General features: G+C 30.5%; 3 protein-coding genes across 4 annotated transcripts; all 3 read right to left on the bottom strand.

Annotated features, from left to right (window-relative positions):
• Positions 1 to 1724: 1724 nt before the first annotated feature.
• LOC123303057 (Bardet-Biedl syndrome 5 protein homolog) lies at positions 1725 to 4563 on the bottom strand. Its single transcript, XM_044886155.1, has 5 exons — positions 4305 to 4563; positions 4145 to 4194; positions 3409 to 3536; positions 3107 to 3344; positions 1725 to 2141 (listed from the first exon to the last, which is right to left on the bottom strand). Exons 1-5 carry the CDS (start codon positions 4498 to 4500, stop codon positions 1725 to 1727), a joined length of 1029 nt encoding a protein of 342 aa, XP_044742090.1. The 5' UTR covers positions 4501 to 4563.
• Positions 4564 to 9202: 4639 nt separating this feature from the next.
• On the bottom strand, positions 9203 to 14901 carry LOC123302090 (FHIP family protein AGAP011705). Its single transcript, XM_044884875.1, has 12 exons — positions 14874 to 14901; positions 14582 to 14784; positions 13734 to 13957; positions 13130 to 13384; positions 12634 to 12785; positions 12315 to 12547; positions 11567 to 11740; positions 10955 to 11492; positions 10597 to 10791; positions 10280 to 10458; positions 9869 to 10139; positions 9203 to 9687 (listed from the first exon to the last, which is right to left on the bottom strand). The coding sequence occupies exons 2-12, from the start codon at positions 14729 to 14731 to the stop codon at positions 9395 to 9397; spliced, it is 2664 nt and encodes an 887-aa protein (XP_044740810.1). The 5' UTR covers positions 14732 to 14784; positions 14874 to 14901; the 3' UTR covers positions 9203 to 9394.
• A 2752-nt stretch (positions 14902 to 17653) lies between these two features.
• LOC123303126 lies at positions 17654 to 23838 on the bottom strand. 2 transcript variants are annotated; one of them, XM_044886254.1, is made up of 3 exons: positions 23783 to 23838; positions 20845 to 21113; positions 17654 to 19007 (listed from the first exon to the last, which is right to left on the bottom strand). In XM_044886254.1, the coding sequence occupies exons 2-3, from the start codon at positions 21083 to 21085 to the stop codon at positions 17884 to 17886; spliced, it is 1365 nt and encodes a 454-aa protein (XP_044742189.1). In that variant the 5' UTR covers positions 21086 to 21113; positions 23783 to 23838; the 3' UTR covers positions 17654 to 17883. The 2 variants fall into 2 exon arrangements, with proteins under 2 accessions (XP_044742189.1, XP_044742190.1); XM_044886255.1 differs by lacking the exon at positions 23783 to 23838 and adding an exon at positions 23303 to 23319.
• Between the last annotated feature and the right edge of the window lie 1522 nt (positions 23839 to 25360).

The following is a 25360-nucleotide window of genomic DNA, read 5'->3' on the forward strand; positions in this document are numbered from 1 at the left end:
AAAACTACGCCTACGCCCTAAATCTATTCTTTATAAAGCTGTTCTATTTTCGATATTATTTTTTAATATGCCGCCATTTTGATGTTTTGTACTACAATGTCCTGTTTGGCTGAATGTAAAGTAACCTGATAGTCTTAATTAAAACTACTCAAGACGGGGTTGTAACTCCCAGTTATCTGACAAATGATAAATATAAGTATTGTTATCTGGTGGGCGGAATTGAAACTATTTAAAACGATTTAGCTTAATATTTTAATTAGAACGAATTATTATCGCCAGTTGGAGGGGGTTGCAACTCCCGGTTATCAATTTTGACATGTTGGTCTAGTAAAAAAACACCAAAATGCCGATATATTTAAACATAATATAGAAAATGGAACACTCTATAGTTTATATAGACGATTAATCAAAATATTGGAGATTTTAATTTTTGTTTTCTTTTTGCTTTGATGCTTTATTTGTTTTGCAAGCATGGCCATATTTTTTTTTTTTGGTTTCTTGTAGGCTTAAAAATTTGATAAATTCAACAATTGTGCTACATTTCAAAATTTGTACAGCCTATGTTTTTAAGAATCCGTCAAATTGAATCAGATTGTTCGAAAATTTTGTATTGACATCAGTTCAAAAAAGGTTCACATTCAAAATTAAAATTTTGAGATGATTTTTTACATATTTTGAATGTAAGGTGTCCCAAATTTTTCGTTGATTAATTTTAGGTCATTTGAATACAGTCTTATTAACTTCAAGTCATTATTTTCTGAATAGGTTCCGAAAATTTATCAAAATACAAAAAAAAAAATCCTTGTATATTTTTTAATTTAGGCGGGCAATTTTCTTTATCCTTAATAAACGATTATAATGTCGATAAAAATATTTTGTCAATAAAGTTCAATAAACTCATGTTCGTAAATGTTCGTCTCTTCATGTATTATTTCGACTATTTAAACGAACATACACGAAATGTTACGATTACTTTATCCGTAATAATTCGTGGGTTAGGACGATTATAAGCGAAAATAAACGATTATAATGTCGACAAAAATATTTAATAGAGTTCAATGAACTAATGTTCGTAAATGTTCGTCTATTCGTGTATTATTCCGATTACTCCGAGTTCGTGTATTAAACGAATATACACGAAAGTTTACGATTACAATTGACAGTTCCATTCCACTATAGACGTCGCAACAGGTGAAACTTGAGTTTTTAGTTATCTCATTTTACAACGCGATCAAAATTTGTTATGACTAACTTTCCTAAATTTTTTGAGAGTGTGATCCTTGTTGACTGATATGGAAATTCTATAAAGCGAATTAATATATTTTATTGATTGATGAGGTATTGATTGATTATTCGTCTATTTATTTTTTATTTCAAAAAAAGTGTTCAAAAACAAATTCTTTATAAAAATTTCAAATTAACGATTTTTTTTTCAGAAATTTTTTAAGTTTTTGTATTCTCGCTGCATTCCATTGTTTACTTTCTCTTTTCTCTTATTCTTTTCTTTGTTTTTTAAATTACGAGAATAACTTTGTAAAATTTAAATAAAAGAAATTTAGTATTGAAAATTTTTTGTTTTTATTCTTTAAAATCCTTGGAAATTCCAACTTTATGAAATTTTTATATTCTCTTTATTTATGAGGGTAAGGGGGGAAACTTTTTTATTGGATAGGAAATGGGATGTACAATAAAAAAAACAATTTGTATTAATTTTTTGATAACTTTTAATTATTTTGTGGGATAACCTCCCATAATTTTTTCAAAGTAAAACCATCTTTTAAATTTTCAACACTTAAGCCAAGTTGTGGATAATATTTTGGAAGATTTTGTCCATTTTTATTCGATTCCGTCATATATATTGTGAATGTATTCGAAATTTCATTACGTTCATCAGTTGCAAGCTCTTGTAAATCATCGATGGGTTTAGTTTCATTTTGAGATGGTGGCGTTTTTTTCGTCCAAATATAATGGACACCATAAATTGGATTATTCAAATAGACTTGATATAATGTGTTAATTTCCTTGTGGATTGATTGTAATTTATCCACGGAATCCAATTTGAAGCCCAAAACATATCCGCCACTTGATTCGTGGCTTGTTAAAACTAATGTTAAACCAAATTTGGATTCTTGAATTTTTACCTAAAAAAAAACGCTCTTTAAAAGTTTCAAGCATCTCAAACGATCAAATGATAAATCTGGATACTTCATTGTTGTAAGCTTAAAAATTTGATCAATTCAACAATTGTGCTTTATTTCAAAATTGGTACAGCCTATGTTTCTAAGAATAAATCAAATTGAATCAAATTGTTTGAAAATTTTGCAATCACATCAGTTCAAAAAAGGTTTACAATCAAAATTAAAATTTTGAGGTGATTTTTCAAACATTTTGAATTGAAAATGTCCCAAATTTTTCGTCGATCGATTTCAGGGTATTCGAATGCGCTCATTTATTAAAATAAAAAAAAAAAAATTGTATTTTTTTTTTTTTAGGCGGGCAATTTTCATCTTTATCCTTAATGATTCGTGAGTTATCGATTATAAGCGAAAATAAACGATTGTAATGTCGATAAAAATATTTTCTGTCGATAGAGTTCACTAAACTCATATTCGTAAATGTTCGTCTCTTCGTGTATTATTCCGACTATTTAAACGAACATACACGAAATCTTACGATTACTTTATCTGTAATAATTCGTGAGTTATGACGATTATAAGCGAAAATAAACGATTATAATGTCGATAAAAATATTTTCTGTCAATAGAGTTCAATAAACTCATGTTCGTAAATGTTCGTCTCTTCGTGTATTATTCCGATTACTCCGAACTCGTGTATTAAACGAATATACACGAAAGTTTACGATTAAAGTTGACAGTTCGGAACTGTCAGTTCCATTCTTGTGTAGGTTTTTGTCATACGAAAATATATATAAATCGTCAACAGGGGGTTCGAAATAGGTTGACATTAATTTTTGAAAAAAAGAATTTGAAAATTTAGGAAAATGAGTTTTCTATCGTCCCTGAATTTCAAACAAGTTTGGACCTTACTTCAATCTCTAGCAATAAAATATGAAACTTTAAAATTATAGAAAATTCAAGAAACTTACAGAAGTTATTTGTAAATATGGCAAAGAAATATTAAACGCTTCATTAATATCAGCAAACCATACAATTCGAATATTTGTTATAATTAGTGTTCCCAAATTTCCTTGATCGCTGCTCAAATTCCATACTCCTGCCGTATTCGAATAGATTTGTTCCGAAGGTAAAATTTTTAATTGTTTATTTTGTACAACAGATCCACGTAATTTTAATTCACGGTACAATTTGGATAGTACGTATGCCCTAAAAAATATTTTTGAATCCAAAAACGAAAAGTATCCAAAGTATGCTAAAAAAAGTTTCATACTTATGCACTCCCATAACAGATGTAAAATGTCGGTAATTTCCAGGAATCAAATTTGTAAAAATAAATTCAAACTTTGAATTTTTGTAAGATGTCAAGATGTGTAAAGCTTCAGTTTTTCCTTTTAAATGCTGTAACAGTTCGGGAAAAAAGTTTTTTGACGTAATTGGGAAGACAATTTGGCTCCAAAAATTTCAGAAATTGGGTTAATTTAAGGATTTACGAGCGCCAGGGAAAATTTTGGATAAAAGATGCTGTAACAGTTTAGGAAAAAAGATTTTTGACGTAATTGGGAAGGCAATTTGGCTCCAAAAAATTCAGAAATTGCGTTAGTTTAAGGATATACGAGCCCCAGGGAAATTTTGGATAAAAGATACTGTAACAGTTTGGGAAAAAAGTTTTTTGACTTAATTGGAAAGACAATTTGACTCCAAAAATTTCAGAAATTGCGTTAATTTATGCATTTACGAGCGCCAGGGGAATTTTGGATAAAAGGCTTGATTTTTTTAATTTGATATTGGACTAAGTCCAAATCAATTCTGAAAATTTTAGGGGAGGGGGGAAGTTAGAACAAAATTCATCATCAAAATTGAAAATAAGGTACAAATAATTTCAACCCTAAGTCTAAAATTGCCTTGACGCTCGTACTACGTCTTAACGATTGGACAAGTTAACTGAGTTATCCTCTGTCAGGTTGAATATTTCGTATTCCTACTGTATTCCATAAAATCGTACTTACCGAATTGACAAGAGTAGTACTCGTACTCACCACACAGTTGAAGCCAATTGCTATCAAAATCAAAACGTCGAAAATGTATTACAAAATTTTTTATAACGAGCCAGATTTAGGGACTTTGTTTTAAATGACTCCTAAATCCAGCTCTGGATGAAATACGTACATAAGCTAACACCCGTTGCAGATAATAAATACCATAAAATTCGTAGGTTCGTGATAAACATATTACCAATATCACCTCCATTACCTTTTGTATCCTCAATTGAATCTAATCGATCAATGATTTTTTCGCCGGGTCGTAATTTCATGTACGAATATGGTACATCGAAACGTACTTCGTTATCCACAAACAAAACCATTTTGTATTCTCAATTGTTTTTTTGTAAGTCGAATAAAATTCGATGATTGTTAAAATAACTTCAATGTGGTTGCCATAGTGATATATTTTGATAACAAATTCAAAACAAACTAGAGTCATTTTTATACCCTATATATATGCAATTTCAAGGTATACTAAGTTTAGTCCCAAGTTTGTAACGCTTAGATATATTGATGCTAGAAACAAAATTTTGATGTGTTCGTAAAATTAATCTAATAACCACACAATAACTCAAAAATGAAAAGAGATATCAAGCTGAAATTTGTTTTTATCGTGCTCTGACATAAAAAGTGAGGTTAAGTTCAAAAGTCCATTTAGTCTTGGATCCGTAGGACCCATCTTGTAAACTATAAGAGATAGAACAAAAGTTTCAGTGTAAAAAATGTTTCTTATAAAAAATTAAACTTTTGTTTGGAACATTTTTTTCGTAAATAACTTTGTTTTCCCTTGAGGCTCGAAATAAAGGCAAAAATTTAGTTTCCTAGGCAGTTATCAACTCTGCCAAATGGTTAATCTGGTCCTGAGGATGATTGTCCTGGAGCAATCTTTGAATTGTACAACTATCCCAGCCCAGTAATCAGACTTAATAAAAATTTTCTGTAGTTTTACTTCTGCAATTCTTATAAACGGGATGAAGGGGGGGGAGTATGAAGAAGGTAAATAAAAAATGATTTTCGTACCAAAATTGCACATTTTTATTTTTGAAATTTATGGTAACAACGATTTTTTTTTTCTATAAAGAATTCACAGACAAAATTCATGAATTAAAATCAACGCTTATTAATTCTATTTGTAAACAACAATATATGTTATAGAGGGTTTCACTGTACGCAAATAAAAAAATGGTTTCAAGAGATCTTCAAACATGCGGTTAAAATGAAACCTTCCATTGAACACAAAATATAATATAGATTTCATTTGTTTATTTTTTACCGAACACAATTCAAAAACTATTGCAGTTATGAAACTTCGGTTTTGGAAAGTTACCGCTTGGAGATTTTCGAGGAAAAACACTCGAATAAAATGGAGAGTTTAATAACTGCTTATAATTTTTAAATCGTGTTTTTTTGTCTTGCAATAACAAGGCATTCAATTGTTTTTCTTTTGGAAAAAGATGAGGGGTTATAAGACGAGTTTATGTTTCAAAAATATGCAACATCTTATTTTGCTAGATTGAGAATTTTCCAATTCAACGGTTCGACTCAGTTTTGATAGTTTATCTGCCTAAAGGCGCTTAAAACCGATTAAAAAAATATCAGAAGTAGAATGGAATTATGAAATGGAAACTAAAAGGAAAACTGTCGATCTTAGCAGAGAAATCGAACGCCCTTAAATGGATTGATCAAAAAAGTCATCACTAGGCATTTAAATAAATTTTTTATAAATTTGCAAATACAGTTGCACTTTTTAATATGAGTAACATATTTTTGAGTCAAAACTAATTTTTTTTATAATCGATTATCTTTTTCTATTTAAATAAGAAAATAAGTTACCCTTGAAATAATTCAAGCAATTTAATAAAAAATAAAAACATTAAAAATTAAAAACATAAAAGCTTCGATCATTAATCTATTTAAAAAAAAACAAATTTCTAATTAAAAACGGTCATTATTCATAAATTTTAAAAATCTACAATTATTTTAAAAAACAGTCACCTCTAAGTATATTATGCGTTCGTTATTTTTAAAAATTAAAAAGGGGTGAATGAGGGAGAGGGGGTAACTTACATCTAATTTATTACGAAAATATATCCAGGTTTTGTAAACATAAAAATTTAATAAAAGCTTTAAAAAAGTTGTTTTTGTAATTTTATTTCCTAAATTGAAAATGATTGACTTTTCGTTTTTTTGAATTATTTATTTAATTAGTAATTTTCTATTGTTAGAAATCAAATGTCTAACGGTTTTGGTATTTTCTGATCTACTAGCTTGATACCCGCCCGCTTCACTGGGCTTAAAAGTAAAAACCACCGCTTTATGCCTCCATCTCTTTATCTCACTTATCTCCCTTCTTTAACACTCGAAGGGATTGTTTTACACATCTAAAATATATGCACAGTTTTAAATTTTTTTTAAGTGTAAAATAGCCATGATTCATTGAGTACAACAGACGAGATGGCCATGAATTGTTTTACATTTACGATTTTAATTTTCACAGGAATCTTTAATTTATGATTCAAAATGATGATCATAGATGGAGCAGTAAAATGTCAGATTAAATTTAGTTAAAAATCTTTATAAATTATATCTAATGTGTTATTCTAATGTATAAGCTATATTGTTAAGCAATTTCATTCAAATCCATTCGGTAGTTTTTGCGTGAAAGCGTAACAAACAAACAAATATCCTTACTTTCACATTTATAATATATATAGAGATCAATTTTTTTCCGTGCGCTGGTCATACCAAATCCATTAGACATTTCTGTATAGATACAATTAGTAAATATTATTGTCAACTATTTAAATGATGCGCGCGCAGATTATATTACAATTATTTTTTTCTTTTAAAGTTAAAATAAAATAAAAATTATAAATGAAAATTGTAAACATTCCAAAAAAATAATTTTATATAATGTATATATATATTTTTTTTTATATACAGTCAATCGAAATATGGAATCGGTTGTAGCGACATCGTTTATAACGACGAGTAGATATAAATTTGAAAATCTCGTTTATAACAAGAACATTCAGATAAAACGGCATTATCGGCAGGACCCGATCTAGCTATTTAGTAGCTCTCGACAAAACACCTTGTATATGGCATTCATACCATATACAGGATGCTCTATTTTAACTTGACATATGCTTGAAACTCGATAAATAAATTTAGTCGAGGAAAATGCTAAGTATTGAATTCGATCTAAGTTTTCAGGTTCAATTAAAACCGTCTGTACGCGTTGTCAATGTCGTTATAACCGATTATTTTGACTGTAATTGATAAAGCTCTCTATATACTTAAGTAGAAGGATTAAGCAAGGGAGGAAATTGGATATGGGTGGCGAAGGGATTTCCTAGGCATGTATATACAAATTTAATAAATTGTCGATTCGATTTATTACTGTTCGAAATTAATAGTAATTTTTTTTAGGATCGTTTTATTTCGAACTCCATACAGTTAATAAATCGAAATATAGAGGGAAAAAAAACATATTCTAATGACAGTTCCTGTTTAGGACAATTTTCATTGATTCGGGAAATGAAAAATTATCAGTAGAATTGTTTAATTTCCCCTTTTGATCCAAATTAAAAAAATATCTTCGAATTTTCTAAACACGAAAGTAAATTGTCACATATTTACGTTGACAAAAAAAAAATGAAGAAGAAAGCTTACAACTACATAAAAGCGCGATTCGAGAGATCTAAAATTGTATTTTTCTAATTTGGATCGATTTTTTTTCTGAAGAATTTTGTGATTTAATTTTTGGATTGATCGATACTTTTAACTCGACCATTTTGAGGCAAGATTTATAGCTTTTATTTTTTTTAAATAAATGGCAAATATTTTGTGAATGGATTGAGCAAAATATTTTTTTGAACTCTATTTAAGGAACTCGATTTAATGTAAAGACAAAAACAAAAAATTTTGTGGCAATTGGTTTTATACGTAATTTTGCTCATAAATTCTGTATACAAAGTCTCAAAAGTTAATTTATTTTAAAGTAGGTCACAAATTTTGGAATTTTTGTTCTCATAAACCTTTTCAAAACTCTTGCATATTAATTTTTGCAGTCGCAATACCGTAAATCACTTTTGAGATATCTTGTACTTTCTGGAGTACCTTGTACGATTTAAGAAAAACAAAAAACAAAAATTTTTAATTAAAATAACAATCTTACCTAATTAGACGGCATCGTTTTACGATAGATTTTTTTTTCTAAAAATTTTATTTAAATTGTATAATAAATAAAAAAAACGGTCTTTGTGCCGAGTGGTTGTTAAAAATGTTTTACACATATTAGTGTAGGCGCTAAGTGGGCTTCGTGCACACGAAGTCTACTCAGCGCCTACACTACATACAAATCGAAACAAATGATAAATATTAGGACCGTAAATATTTATATGTTAAGGACGTAATTGGACGTAATTATTTGATGAAACATAATTAAAAATTAATATTAGTCAAAAAAATTATTAGACCGTAAAATTAGCTCTCAGTATCATTTCAAAATACAGAATCATGTACTGCTTAAGGTAGTACGAGCGCCAAAGCAAGTTTAGACCTGTGGTTGAAATTATTTTTATCTTATATTCAACTTTGATGATGAATTTTGTCATAACTTCATGAATGTACACGAAAAATAAGAATACAATTTTTGCGATGTCTTAGTTTTCGAAATATCGAAAGCTAAATCATGAAACAAAATTTTCAATTTTCGATATTTTGAAAATTACTACAGATATCGAAAAATTTTATTATTACTTTTCGTCAATTTCGTTTTTTTAATTTATGTCCCCACTACCGTGCTCATACATCTTTAATTAGTCGGACACAACGGGTTTTTTTGTTTTCAATAAATTTTTAAAATTTTTAAAATCCATGAAAACAAATCATGCATCTACCGTTTTCCCATAAAACCAATGTTAAATAATCAGGCAACCCCCCCTAAAATTTTTAGAATTGATTTAGACTTAGTCCAACTACAAAAAATATCAAGTCTTTTATCCAAAAATTGCCCTGACGCTCTTACATCCTTAAAATTGAACATATTAAAAAATGAATGTATATTATTAAAAATTAATGAGCGAATATTTTGTGCGTAAATATGGTGGCTAAGGGAACATAATTAAAAGGGATATGTTAAATTATTTTACAAAATAAAAAATAATGAAAACAGACTTTTCCTTATTTAGTCGGCTAGAAAACAAACCATTAATGTAAATAATTTTTGGAGAAAACATCCGTTAACTGAGCAATGGTTTGTTCTTGTGATATGGCCGCCAATTCTTTTAACCATTCATCTAAAAGTATTGCACATAACGCAACATTATCAACAACACCACGTGATATTGATGTAGATGTAGCTCCACCTGTACCACCTGTGGAGGAGCCACTTGCTATGTTTAATGAATGCGCCTCGTTGTTTAATGAATGTAAAGACGTTGAATCAGCTGACTGTTGAGAATTACTGTTGTGCGACGAATTTTGTTGCATTGTTTGTTTTCCTAAAATCAATTGAATTATCTGAAAACGATGTCGGATTAACCCATATCGGGGACCCTAGGCAATGCAATTCTCCAGGGGCTAATAGACGATTAAATTACCTTGGCACCCCCTTGTTTACAAACATTTTTTAAGCTAGAAAATTACTAAAAAATATTTTTAGATAATAAAAAGATGACTTACGGAAAAAGTTGGAACCAATACTAGTTCGTTTTAACATGGACGTGACAGAATTGGTTAAACTACTCGAACTACGTGATAAATTTGGCTCAAGTCTGGCGACTTGATTGTTCGTTGTTGGTATTGGTTCTTCGTTACGTACACCTTTCCATCGTAAATTTAATAATTTATTCTCTCGTTCGAATAACCATTGGCGTGCATTCGTTAATATTAAATCGGAATCCGCATTATTCGACATATATTCATCGATTTGATGTTTTAATAAACCGACAACCTACAATTAACAAAAAAAAAATCATTAATAAGTAAAATTTACAAAATTTATCCTTAATTGAATTTTGAAAAATTCAATTAAGGACAATTCTCATTTTTAAGATATTAAATATGGTAAGTTTAAACTGATTGGATACTTACTTGGAAAATAGATCGAACATTTGGCTGTAAGACTAATTGATAATTCAAAAGATACGATTGAAGTAACGTTTGCGGATAAATTGCCAGCCGTGATATGAGACCAGTTAAATGGAAATTTACATAAATATTATTTTTTAGCATATCACTTAATTTTTCCAATAAAATATTCAAAAATAAACCTAGAAAATAAATTTAAAAAATTTATATTAAAGCGCCATCATCATGAAATATTTAAAAACAGGGCGGCGATCGAACTACTGAAATTATCAAATACGATCGTCACCCTGTAATATAAAGCGAAAAATATCTAAACTTACCAACACTCGAACACATTTCAGTGGTTGAATCGTCTTTATCGATAGTTGTACTATGAATATCTAAGGGGGGATGACACGATTGTTTCCATACCATTTTACTACTATTAATACCATTTTCTTCGCCCTTATACTTAAAACTTCCGTAATCGCTGCTGTCACCTAACGATTGTAAACTATTTGTAGCTGTTCGTTCTTCTAAAATTTTAAAAGTATACAAAATTTTTTTTATGAAAGGGGGGTTTCAATTATTTGGATTTTTTTTTTTACAGAAAACGTTTAATGTGAAAAATTGCTAAAATGGATTCGAAACGTTTTTCTTTATAATTTCACCCCGATTATAAATTGGTTAGCGACATACCTAAATCGTAAAGATCCTCCGAACAAAGTGTTCCATCCATTAAACTATCACCAGTATTCTGATGTTCTGTATTAAATTTTCGTTCCACACAATCGTACGTTGAACTCCAGGACACGCATGCTTGACGACACATCGTAATCTTTTGTCGTGCGTCACACAAATACGCATGATAATTGCCCAGCAACGTATCATTCACTTGTGTGCCATAATGATTCCAATTTGTTGGCAACGACATAGCACCACTGTTGTTCGTCACGACATCCGCGGACGTTGATGATCCGTTCGATAGAGAGGATCTTGTGGACGATATTGATTGAGCTGGTGGTATTTGGGAGTTGTTAATTCGACAACAATTTGGTACTAACGAAAATAATTTATCCATGTTGATCGTATACGTATCCGTATCGATAATTAATGGACGTTGTGGTAACATTAAGTGTGAACATGGCTTTAGATGTTTAAATATTAATTCTAACATGATATCTTCACAGTTTAAATCGACTAACGTTTCAAATAATGCCAATGTTACTAAACTTAACTGAAAAATTTAAAAAAAGGTCATATTTCTTCCCTCATAACGTGCTTTTCATAAGGGAGTTTTAAAATACTTACACGAAAGGAATTCGCCGAATCAATACGACAAATTAATACTTCTAATAAATATACATCGTTGATTGTTTCTTTTAATAAAAATCGTATCATCGCTGGCAATAAACCGGGTTCTGATACCGATCTCATTATTAAATCTAGGTATGCCACAGCGGCTATTTGTTCCGTTACGTCAGACTGCAAAAAAAAAGAAGATTTTAATTCGTTAAAAAGGTAGCACAGGACTGGCGTACGTCCTTAAATGAGCTGGCGAAACAAATGAATGTAAACCTGGTACCGAGACAGAGATATTCCAGGAAATTGTGCGAGCTAGAAATGGCACAATGCTGTCGGGCACAAGCATCAATAGGCATCCGTGAGTTCCATTCACGAACTGATAGCTGCTTCTTAAAAACTGCAGGAGCTCTCACAGTGAGGAGGAGGAACAGACAATGTCAAATCAAATCATATTGGTCTTAAGAATTCCAACTCCCTATTGGCCTTCATTTTTTAGATTAAGGGTAGCGGTCGAATTGTTTTTATAAAACTCCTTGATTTTTCCATTATAGCAAAAATTTCATTCCCTGATTTTTTCAGAATGTCAAAATTCCCCGACATTTTCAAGATTTCCAAGTCAATCGCCATGCTGAATTAGCTATGAAAAACTTCGCCTCGCTAACTCAAGAAAATGAAAATGTGCCAACAGGGTCGAATTTTATCGAAAAAGGTTCAAAAACTTTCGATCATTGAATAGATATCAAATAAAAATTACCTGTAAAAGTGCCGGTTTTAAAACAGGAAACAGAAAACCTTGATATAAAAAATCTAATAATTGTGATTTGATAATTGGATGTGCAACTTGCGCAGCCGCATTACAAAATTCTAATGAATTCATAAACAAGGCTAACTCTTTAATGTCTTTTACATCATCTGGTGTGAAACGATGCCAGTCTTCTGTTTCAATTTTAAAATTTCGCGGTAACAATGAATATAAACCACTTAAACCTGAAATAAAAATTAAATGTAATTTATATGAGGTGTACTAGGCGCAGGGTCGTATTATTTTCATGGAAATTGACAAAAAGTCATACCTGTAGCCAACATTGGACAGACGTTACTATGCTCAGCAATATTTAAATTCTTTTTCGATAGTGACATACAAAGTAACAACGCGTCTCTCGCTTGTAGGCCAGTGGCACCTTCGGTATGGACGTAGGGAATTAGCAACGAAAAAATTATAAATCTAAAAAATAAATTTCATTAACTATTGAACAAATGCCATTGAACAAAGCGACCCATAGACTCATTATATTGATTTTTTCCAAATAATAATAATACATCAGAGGGGCATCGCAACGATCATATTTTCAGTGAAAATTGATCAAATTAACTCCAAACTTCTTTTGGAAGTTACGTTTTTCAGAAAGATAAAATATACATAACGCACATAATTTTGGGCCTCTTCAATGTCGTTCTGATCAGTTTTGATTGTATATTTCTTGGAGCATCGAGTTGCTTCAAAATCTTTTTCTCTCAATGAAATTTGATGACGTCTATGAGGTGCTTTATTTAAAGAATAATAATTACTTAGTCGGTGAACCAGGTGTTGATACAAAAAATAAATCCAATAATTCAGCTTTTTGCATAAGCGAAACACATAACTGATACAATAATTGGACTAAATCCTTAACAATATTATCAGGGAAACATTCACCCTGACACGATAACAATAGCTTTAAAAGGGGCCGTAAAAATGGTTCGTGGACGAGTAATTCATGCGACGATATATTTATTAACATTTCATACATTTTTATTTGCTCTAATCGAACAGCATTTCCATACCTAAAAAATATTTTACATTCAGTCCATTCAATTATTTTTGAAATGAATTAATAAAAGAGATGAGAGGGAAGGAGGAGGGCTGATCAAATAGCCCTCGGAAGGTAGTACGAGCGCCAAGGCAAGTTTAGATTTGTGGTTGAAATTATTTGTACCTTATTTTCACGAAAAATAAGAATACAATTTTTCGATATCTGTCATAGTTTTCGAAATATCGAAAGCTAAATAAGTAAACAAAATTTTCGATTTATTTGAAAATTATTCCAGATAATTAGTCGGGTACAACGGGTTTTTTTTGTTTGCTCTGGCGCTCGTACATCCTTAAGATCCCTCTCACACGAATTGTACTTACTTTCCAGTTCGTAGACCCCATTCATAGACTTTATCTAATAGATTTTCCGATAGTAAATATTCTAGACAAGGTGTATGGGTATTACTTGGCGATAATGGCGTTAAATTTGTAAGGGTACTCGTATTTAAATGGACATTACGATTTTTTAACTCGTACAAAAGTAGAGTTACCATTTGCTCTAAATGATTAACCATTCCCAGTACATCGTCGTGGACCGGTTTTTGCTAAAAAAGAAATACGAAAATTAATATTTTTTAAAGCTAAAGCTATTCGGCCACTAGCGTGTTTTTAACATGAGTCTCACGATAAGATAATTTGGAATAGGTGATTAACGTGAACAGAATATTATCTAAGATTTTTGAGCTTTTCTCAGATTAATTGAGAATCAGTGAATGAACGCAATCACAGAGTTAACCCAAAATCCAAAAAATCAGCAGACCCGTGCTAACTCAACCCCATTGAAGACATGGCTAACCCGTAAATCAGGGAATAAATACAATCACAGAAGAAAACTATAAAACGGATTCGTAATTTACGTAAAAAATGCTTCAATTTAGTTTTTTAGCTGACGTTCTAGGAGCTTTTTAAGAAAATTCTCTAACGAAAGCGTTAGCGTTAGATGGCCGTTAAATACTCGATAGTGTTTGAATAGCCTTACGGTTTAATAGTAAACAAAATCCAAAAACATTTTCCTGCAATTGATTTGAGAAATCATTTTTTGTACAGGATAATGACTTGCCCAGAATCGTAAAATTCCTTAACATTTCAAGATTTTTCAGATCGATTGCCACCTGGGGCTCTCTCTAGTCGGGACAAAATGATATATTAAAATAAATTTGTATACATACATAACTACGTTGAATAATTTTATAGGCCTGTTGCCAGTGTTCCTTAAAACTGGCATAGCAAGCATCCGGATCAGCAGTCGTTGCATCTAAACTAGGGGTTCGTTGTCGAGTAAAACCACTACGAAATCCAGAACTATTAAGCCAATTCATTGTTACACACAAAATAATTCGTTTTGCAACGCACACAATCAATCACATATTCACTGCAAAAACCAAAGAAAAAACCGTAATCCAAAAAAAAAAATTCTCTTCTCATACATAACTGGAATTTGCATACAAATGACTTGCTTACCAGAAACACACAAAAATTTGGTTATCTTTTCATTTTATTCTAAAAAAAATTCACATTTGTGAACCAAATTTTTATGAACTGTCGAAAATACCCCCCCGAAAATTGATTTTTATCGAAACACAAAAATTCAAACGCTAAATTTTGATTAAAAAGTTGAATTTTCTTGAAAATTTTTTAAACACTTGACAGCTCTTTCCCATTATTTTGTTATTTTTTAGTGCAAAGTACGGATTCAAAACATATGTATGTCAGGTGTAGACAAAGATAACTATATGCATATATGTTGTATTTGTATAAGTGGATCTCTTTTTATCTTTGTCAGATTTGTGGTGTATATGGGAATGACGTTTTTCATAATTCTTATCGGATTCATAGAGAGATTGTTACAAATGAAATCTTATCTTTGGTATTTTAGATAAATTCCTTTTGTTACCTCCACACACAATACTGGAGTAAAACTAAATTTTGCCCTAGATTATCAAAAAAAATAGTAATATTTTTAGGGGGTGTACTTGTCAGCGACCCCAAAAACCCCTTTATACGTCATAAAAAATTTGAATTTGCAAAAAATATGAAAGCGGGAGGGGAGGGGTGGATGTTGTAAAAAGGGCTATATTAATCAAAACATCTAAAGTTTTGGGTTACTTTAGCATTTTAAACTATTTTGACTTCTTTTTAAAATCTTTTAAGATACATTTATTCCATACACCCCTTCTCCCTAACAGCTCGGGGGTTAAAACTTAAAACTTTGCTTTAAACCATATAGACCTCTTTTAAAAATAGTTTTCTGAAGCCAAAGCAAATAACACCCCCCAAAGCCAGTCCATACATTCCCCAAACAATTATTTCCAGAAAGTGTTAAATTTTCCGTTTTTCGCAAAAATATGGATCAATTAGTCATATGACATGATGAAAAGGTCTATGAAGGCTGGATTCATCTTTTCTCAGCTCTCACTTATGACATGTTTAATATGGTTAATTTAAATAGAACATATTTACATAAAGTCATGAAAATTTGGCTCACAGGGATTGTTAACACATGTGAACGCTGATTAGTACAAAGTAAACCGCTCTTAATAATGGTGCTTTAAACAGACAAATTTAATCAGACACGTCTGTTTAAAGCACCATAATTAAGAGCGGTTAACTTCGTACTAATCAGCGTTTACATGTGTTAATAATCCCTGTGAGCCAAATTTTCAAAACTATATGTAAATATGTTCTATTTAAATTAACCATATTAAACATGTCATTAGTGAGAGCTGAGAAAAGATGAATCCAGCCTTCATAGACTTTTTCATCATTTCATATGCGCAAGTGCAGAATTTATTTTTTCGTACTGACAGCAATAAGTAGGACTAAGATAGAAGATATTTGTTATGCATTTTATCACATTGGTTATAAATCATTTAGTACGAAACAAATGTGAATCGTGATTTTAAAATGAAAAGCCCTATTGTGATAAAAATTGTAATTGTATTCTTCAGCCCATTGTATGTATATACATACAGAGGTTATGTGAAGCTTAAACCGCATTTAAAATTTTAAAAGTAAAAATTGCTTAATTAATGAAATGAATTCATTAAAATAAATTAAACATTAATTAGTAGTTGTCTCATTTCAGTTCATTCCCATAGGAATCTTTTTGAAATAAAATTTTTATATTTACAGATCCGGATTTCGGTAAATTTATAAAGCATTTATTTTGATATCAATCAGAATCGGAGCACTTGCTTACTAAAAACAATAGAAAACAAACAATTGACTGATTTAATTGTTGAAATACCATGTATAGACAGTGTTGATTACTCTGTCACATTACACATACATACATAACTGATATTCTCATATAATACATACTATACAATTTTCGCATAATTGGCGCTCTCACGGGTAAACAGTGATGTTTACGAAAAAATGATTCAAACAAAAGTTACTTATTTTCTCTAACGGTTTACAAGATGGGCCTTACAGACCCAGGACCCAATTGGCCTATGTTGCTCATTTACGATCTTAACCTCACTTTTTACATCCCAAGCACGCTATAAAAATTTCAGCTTGATATCTCTTTTCGTTTTAGAGTAATCGTGATGATAGACGGACAGACAGACAACCAGAAATGGACTAATTAGGCGATTTTATAAACACCCATACCAAAATTTTGTTCATAATATCATTATTTCAAGCGTTACAAACTTGGGACAAAACTTAGTATACCTTGGCATATTTCATATATATGGTATAAAAAAATATTGTTAGAAATATACCAGAGGAAATATTATTTCCTTTGAGAAACTTTTATTCGATCGCACCGCTCCCTCCCCCCCACATTCCTGTAATTTTTCAAATCCCAAAGAGAAATGTATATTAGGGGAGTGCGTCAGCTGAAACTGTAAAATTGGAAATTAAAAATGAAAAAAAATATTTATGCTCACATTAAATTTTTATTTCTTTTTGAAAATTACTTAAAAGGAACAAAATGAGATCAAAGAAAAAACAATCGGGAATATTCATGAAATTTTTCTGCGCATTTCTTAACAAAATATGAAAATATCGTAAAATTGATGACAAAAAATGAAACTGAAATGAAAATCGGCTGAAATAGGAATGTTATAAACATTTTAAACTTTTAATTTGACTGATATTAGACAGAGAGATCGGACATAGTATTTGACGTCATATACTATGTTGTTTACTGTAAGAGCTTCATGTTAAATTCGATTTTTCTAGAGATACAAACAAATCTTTCTATTCGAGAAATAATTTTTCTCTGCTGTCTGTTACATGAATCAGCTTTGATAAAAGCAATACAAAAAATTCGTGAATATTCCCTAATAAATCAATTAAAAAAATAAATTACTTAAATTCTTAGATATATTCTTTTATATTTTAATCATTAAGGGGTTGGGGAACATTAATTAGTGGAGGATTCTTAATTATTTCCCGAATCCGTAATGACATTCTTCTTATTAATAGATTCTCATATCAGCACCGATTTTGCTGGTAGAACTTACTCCAGTAGAATTGTTTCCGATTGTGTATTGGGCGCGCTTTTGGATGGCAATGGGTTATAGCAGACATGTAACATTCCAGTGTTTTTCCATTCAATGTATGCAATCGGCCAATCAAATGTTGCTTTATGATTATTACATCTCGGATTATTACAACCAGATTTATTTTCCATGGAACGTTTGAAATTTTGAATAAATTCTGGGTTGTTAAAAGTTAAATTTACGGTTGAGTGCGACTGCATACGGTTTTGTGGTACATTTACGGTTGAGTGAGACTGCATACGGTTTTGTGGTACATTTACGGTTGAGTGCGACGGCATACGTTTTGCTAGTAAACTCTCTACTGTCAGTTTGTTTGCGGTCGGATCATCCATGGAACGTTTGGAATTGTGGATAAATGCTGGGTTGTTATAGCTTAAATTTGCGGTTGAGTGCGACTGCATACGGTTTTGTTGTACATTTACGGTTGAGTGCGACTGCATACGGTTTTGTGGTACATTTACTGTTGAGTGCGACTGCATACGGTTTTTTGGTACATCTACGATTGAGTGCGACGGCATACGTTTTGCTAGTAAACTCTCTACTGTCAGTTTGTTTGCGGTCGGATCATCCATGTAACGTTTGAGATTATGGATAAATTCTCGGTTGTTATAGCTTAAATTTGCGGTTGAGTGCGACTGCATACGGTTTTGTGGTACATTTACGGTTGAGTGCGACTGCATACGGTTTTGTGGTACATTTACGGTTGAGTGCGACTGCATACGGTTTTTTGGTATATCTACGGTTGAGTGCGACCGCATACGTTTCGCTAGTAAATTCTTTACTTTCAGTTTCTTTTCGGTCGGATCATCCATGGAACGTTTCCTATTTTTTGAGGAATCTTGAGTGAGTGTGGAATCACGATGTTTATTCATATAAGTCAAGTCAATTCTTTCCAATTTGACTATAGCCACTTTCTGTAAAGCATCCTTTTTTGGATTACTTTCTGATTTTAAGTATGAAGAAAAATCGTTTTTTTCCAAAATAACGACCGGCTGCCATTGAGACGGATCAAATTTTTTATCCACAGTGCTGAAAACTTTTTTCTCCGGTTCTCCAAAATTTGTTGTAGATGTTACTTCATCTAAAAAGAAATAACATTTAAATAAGTGCATATAAATTTTTTTATTAAACTTTTAACATAATAATAGAGATTGGTCTACGTGGGCAATATTGGGGCCCAAGACTGGTACATATTAGACAAAGAATACGACGAATACAGAATACTTTTTAGGCGTTACTTTTAGATGACTCTAAGCGCATAATATGTGTTTTTTATAATACAAGTGAAAACAATCAGCAATCTCGGAAACTAATCCAACGAGTTAGTTGAATATTATTAAATGAAATTTACTAACAACTTCTGATTATCATGGACTACTGGTTATCGAATCATAGTCAGTGAATAAACAAATTTATCAATTTTTCTCATACCTGTAGCTTCCAAATTAGGGCTCAGATCTAAATTTGGAAAAGAAATTTTGTTGTTGCTCTTGATGAGCTTATTTTGGGAAGTTAGGTTTCTGCAGTTAATAACAGAACACGTTGTATATGGTATAATATGTACCTACTATGAATATAACAAACCAATAATCCCTCTGGAGGAGTAGTTCAAACTACCAAAATGGTGAGTTCGAATACGTATATACACATGGTGTTCTATTCTGTATTCTTTAATTTTGGTGATGCGTCTTTAGTAAAAATATAGTTCGGTGGATACGGATCACCAGAGTTAAGATTCGCGGATGTGTACCTTTGATGTATAGCTGCAAATTTAGTTTAATGTGTGCTTAAACTTTTAGACTTTGGTGTCATAAATAGTTGTTAAAAAAAAATGTTTTCAACAATAGTTATATAATTTTATAGTCTAGTCAACAAGTTCAAATTGGTGAAAAATAGAAATAATGGTTTTAAAAATATCCCTAGCGGTTTCGAGAATGTGAATGAGAAAAAAATACCGTAATTATTCGGCATTTACGCAATGCCGTATAATTACCGTTATAATTTGGTTATATTAATGTTGTGTTGGTCAGTTTTTATACTCTAGTTATCTAGCATGGATACTGCACTTACGCTGTTTAGTTACCGAAAATAAACTAAACGATTACTGCATTAATACCCAAATTTAACCCAAAAAATTTCGAATAATAGCCGTAATAATAAGATAATTTTTCTGAACATCATAACCTCAAATTTTGAAATATTCATTTTTCGCGATTAACATCATTTTTTTTGTACATTTTAAGCTTATTTAATAATAAATAAGGTAATTAATAAACTATTTTAATTAATTAATTTAATCCATTTATTCATTTTTAGGTACGAAAATAAATTTTATTGACCAAGCAAATTTGTGATTTTCAGTAAGTCGAATTTGAATGCGGTTTTCGGCATTCGATTCGTTAGAGCGTCAGAAAATTATGTGACCTAGTCTGATTTATAAGAAATTACCGTTTACTGTTAATATTAAAATCGCAATTCAGTTAATAGTGATGAAAACGATTTCAAACTTGTTACATGAGGTTGTTGGGGTAGTTGAACACGAATATCGTGACAGAATTGGTCTTAGAAGTACTTCGTGCTCGGGGTAAGTGGTTCCTCGCCGTCTTGTGTAGTTTTCGGGAAATTTGTTATATAATCGGATCAAATTCGTTGCACAAAGTAAATCTGAGACCAATTCCGTCACGATTTTCTTGTTCGGCGACCCCAAAAACCCCCCGATTAACGAGTTTGAACTGATTATATGACGTATTTCTCGAAAACTCCAGCAGACGGCGGGAATACCGTTGCATTAGATACCTCATGGTTTCCAGTTGAATAATTAAAAAATTCCCTGATCAAGTTAGTACTTAGTGCTTTGAACGAAAAATTTTCTGCGCCATTATAAAATCTGAATTGAATAATTAAAAAAAAAGACTTACTTTCGTCAGATTCCATCTTAAATGAAGATTTTCCAAATTTTTTAGCTGAATCTTTTGCAGAATATAGAGATAAATCTTTACCAGGTGTAAAATTTCGATCATGAACTCTCGCTTTGGATGATTTCGATTTATTTTCTGACGATTGCATGTTTAACAAATCCACACTTTCAGTTTTTATTTCTATTTTGGGTTGACAAATTTTTTTTGTTGATTTGCAAGGCTTACTTCGTTTTCCGTCCATAGATCTTAATCTTCTTAACAGCTAATTCCTATGGATACAAAAAAATGTATTCTTTATTATTTAAAATAATAAAGGCTTTTTCTGCTTAAAAATCCAAGTGAATTTTTTTCACCGGACTATATTCGCATTGCAAAATTATGTGCGTAGAACAAATTATTCAAGATCAAATGCCACGAAAATAAGTTTTTCCAAATATCTCGCAAACTATTAACTTAAAGAAGACTGCCAGTGAGTTTTCTTGTGTCCTTGCTATAATCATATGTATCTTCGGGACAATAAAATTGCGACCAAGCTAAATATCAAATTTTTGGTTGCATACTCACTGGTAGTTTTCGCTCTCGCTACGCATATCGCATCCACTTACAGGCTAGGAGACACCTAGCGTTCTCTATGAAAATTTGATTGAATTAATTTTACATAAAAAAGATTCCATACAAAATTTTCGTACAAGCAATAGTTTTCGAAATATTTAATTGAGAAAATTTTGAGTAAGTTTTTTACTCCACTACTCAAAAAATATGATATTGTTTGTTATGAATATTGTAAGACAAATGGAGTATTTTAAAAATTTAACTCCCTGATAAGGAAATCCGATTAATGATTTGGAAATTTCCAATTCAATCAATCGGAATAAATAGGAAACAATTTTAAAAAAAATTTCCGGATCACTCCGGAAAAAGTAAAAAAAAAAAACATAAATTTTCTTTATTTAACAATTAGGAAAATATTAATTTACAATATTTATTTATAATTTTACAAATTGCACATTTAAATCGTTTGAGTTCTCCAGTATCGGTTCGATTATTTTCTATTAAGGGGTTAGGTGTAGTCAGAATTTTCAAATATTTTTTTAATTTTCTTAAAGTATAATATCTTAGAAATATTCTTTGAATATTTGAAGTAAATCCGACAAATACTTTTCGAGTTATTCGATAATTATCAAAAGGTTGTCGGGCGCTTTGGAACGCTTGAGAGTAGAAACGCGCGCTAACGACAACACTCGAGAAGGTAGAATGCTACGTAGATAACATCAAATAGATATTTTTGGAAGCTGCTACAACGGCTGAAGAACTATTGTATGGCCCAGGAAAAGATGACTCGGTGTTAGTAATTAAATAATACGTATTACTTTACGTTAATTAAGAGTAAAACTTCAAATGCATTCTTCTCAAAACTATGTTTTTTGAACTGGTGACCACTGTAGCTCGAAAATCGCTCGATAGATTTCAATGAAATTTATACAGTTTTTTTAAAACATGCAAAACTAGTGCCTGATCAAAAGATTTTTTTTTTTTAAATTTCGACTTTTTATAAACAATCAACTGTTGATTTTTTCCCGAAAACCTGGAAAAAAAGTTCTTGCGCACGCCATTTTGTTAATTTAAAAAAAAAGCTTCGTACAGGCACTAGATTACCTATAAATAAAACTAATTTTTTGTCCAATTGATTTTAGATGAATCTCCAAGGATTAGTGATGGTCACCGCAAGGAACTTCGGTTGGAACTGGATCCAACACAAACAGCCATTACTTTTAAAATAATTAATTTTTTTTCCAAATTTCTGGCAAATCGAAACCATATTTAATGATGCTATGATTTTACTTTTATAAAAATAAAATAATTTACTGGAAAAAAAATTATTTAAAATTGTCATTTTTCATGTCTCTGACTATACCTAACCCCTTAAACACCGATTCAAACTAAATGTTTTTAAACAAACTTCACATGAAAAAGGTTGTTTTTTTTCCATTATGAGTTTGCTTAGGTTGAATTAAACTGCTTCCATCACTTTTCCATAAATTTCACATGAAAATTGTTTTTTTTCTCCATTATGAATTCGTTTAAGATGAATTAAACTGATTTTTCCAAGTAAATGTTTTATCACAAACATATAAAAAAAATATAATTCCCGATGTGTAATGTATGAAAAATTCTTGACACAATTGAACACTTAACAGGAAACTCAAAGCAGAAAACGTTATAACAGTTTTTGTTTACATTTGCGCATTTTTCCCTTCTATAAAATGCCCACTACTGTGAGTTTTAAGAGTTCACGGTGATCCATCAACCCTAAAAAGTATTTAGTCTAAAATAATTTTTTGATTATAATTAACTACAAATATGATTATAATTATTAATAATTAAAAAAGAATTTAAAACTATGAAACCCCATTCTAATAATTTCATACATTATACAATTAGGTTATTTGTCACTTACTTTTTTCTTTGAACTGTATTTATCCAAATTTTTCTCTATTTTAATTTCCAACTTGTAGTTGGAAATTTTCAATATTTACATTTAATGTTTTTGCCAGTATTTTTGCAATTTACAACACTTTTATTTACCATTTGATTAATAACTTTTCACTTGAGTTATATTGGAATGTGACAGCGATTTTATGGTATTTTTTTTACAGGGAGCGCTACGATCGCTGTAACTGTCGCTTCCACTTACTATACTCCGTACGAATATCACTAAAACCAAAAATATCTGAAGCCTAATTTTGTAAAAAATCTCGTAAATTTAAGTTTAAATATAAAAAAATTTTTCTGATACAAGTTATAAAAAATTAACTGTTATATTATTTATTTTCGTGTTTGATCTTCGATAACTTTAGCACTTTTAATAAAAATACATTAAATAAATACTTGGAATTATATTTGTTTAGAAAACATTTTAGATTTCGTATAAACTTACAACATGTGATAACCTGCTATGATGGCTTGTATACGAATCTGTAATCTGTATTCTGTATATTCCCTCCAACCGATGATTCATAGATATGTGATGTATACAAAACAAACCATAGATAACAAATATTAATCATAGACACACAAATTATCCATTCATAGACTTACAACATTTACAGCATAATATATAAAGGCGCAATTACACTGAGGCAACACTGGGCGACATGTCACTCGTAATTTGTTGTCAAGCTTATTGTAAACGTGAGACAACGTAGTACAAAAATTCAATGAAAATTCGGAAAAACAGTGACATTTACGAAAAAATGTTTCAACCAAAAGTTATTTCTTTTTTTACAAGAAATATTTTCTACATTCAAACTTTTGTTCTATTTTTAACAAGGTTTACAAGATGGGTCCTACTTACCCAAGACCCTAATTTCCTATGTTGCTCATTTACCAACTTTGCCTCACTTTTTTTTAACGTCCTGAGCACGATATAAAAATTTCAGCTTGATATCTCTGTTCGTTTTTGAGTTATCGTGCTCACAGACTGACAATCGGAAATGGACTCTTAGGTGATTTTGTTTTTGTTCAAAGCATCAATTAGGCGTTACAAACTTGGGACTAAACTTAGTATAGCTTGAGTTGATATATATTACATATATACAGGGTATAATAATAAGGAACCTATTTGGGTCTATTGATGAAAATGGATTACTCTGTTCATTCACATTTTCAATATGTTGAATCTTAGAGTTGCCACCACTCCAAAAATTTTCGTCTTTTAAACGGGGATTATCGTTTTGACATTTGGGATATTTCTTACCTTGCTTGTAGATCAATTTTTCTTTCCACTTACTCTTGCTAAGCGTCACCAATTTTCTTAATTTAATCGGAGCGGCGATCGATCTTAAAAACTTTCAAATATCAGGCAATTTTATGATACTCAAAAAGTGAGAGAATTTGAGTACTTGTCTGAAAAAATGATTATTCCGAGATTCTAGAATTCAATTCTGTGGACCTGATTTTTCATCAGTATCTCCGAATTTATATATTCTGAATCATTTTATCTATAAAATTTTTATAAGGATGAATTTTTGTTCACTTCGAATTGAGACATAGTTATTGAAATAAATACCACGATACTCAAAATAAAATTGTATATTCAGATATTTCATTTAAAAAATATAATAAAAACAAAACATAATTTAAAAAAATAATCATAATTATTAAAAAAAAAAAAACATAATTAATAAAATTAATTTTAAAAAAAAATAATTAAAATGAAAAGATTAAAAAAAACAATTTTATCAGAATAGACATAAATATTTCTGTACTTTTCGAATAGAAGAACTTTAAATTACGCTCAGAAATGATAGTCAGGAAATTTTATTAAAACAATTGGATTGCAGCAACCCCTCCTTGTAATTTTGAAAATCCCAAACAGAAATATCTATGTTTTTCCGTAAACTTTAGGCAGGTTTCTTTTGGATTTAAAAAGGGGATTTGGGGGAGTGTCCTGAAACTGTAAAAATTGGAAACTAAAAATGCAAAAAATATTTTTACAGCACATAAAGTTTTTTTT

This window comes from Chrysoperla carnea, chromosome X (genome assembly GCF_905475395.1).
Source record: "Chrysoperla carnea chromosome X, inChrCarn1.1, whole genome shotgun sequence".
NCBI classification, from domain to species: domain Eukaryota; kingdom Metazoa; phylum Arthropoda; class Insecta; order Neuroptera; family Chrysopidae; genus Chrysoperla; species Chrysoperla carnea.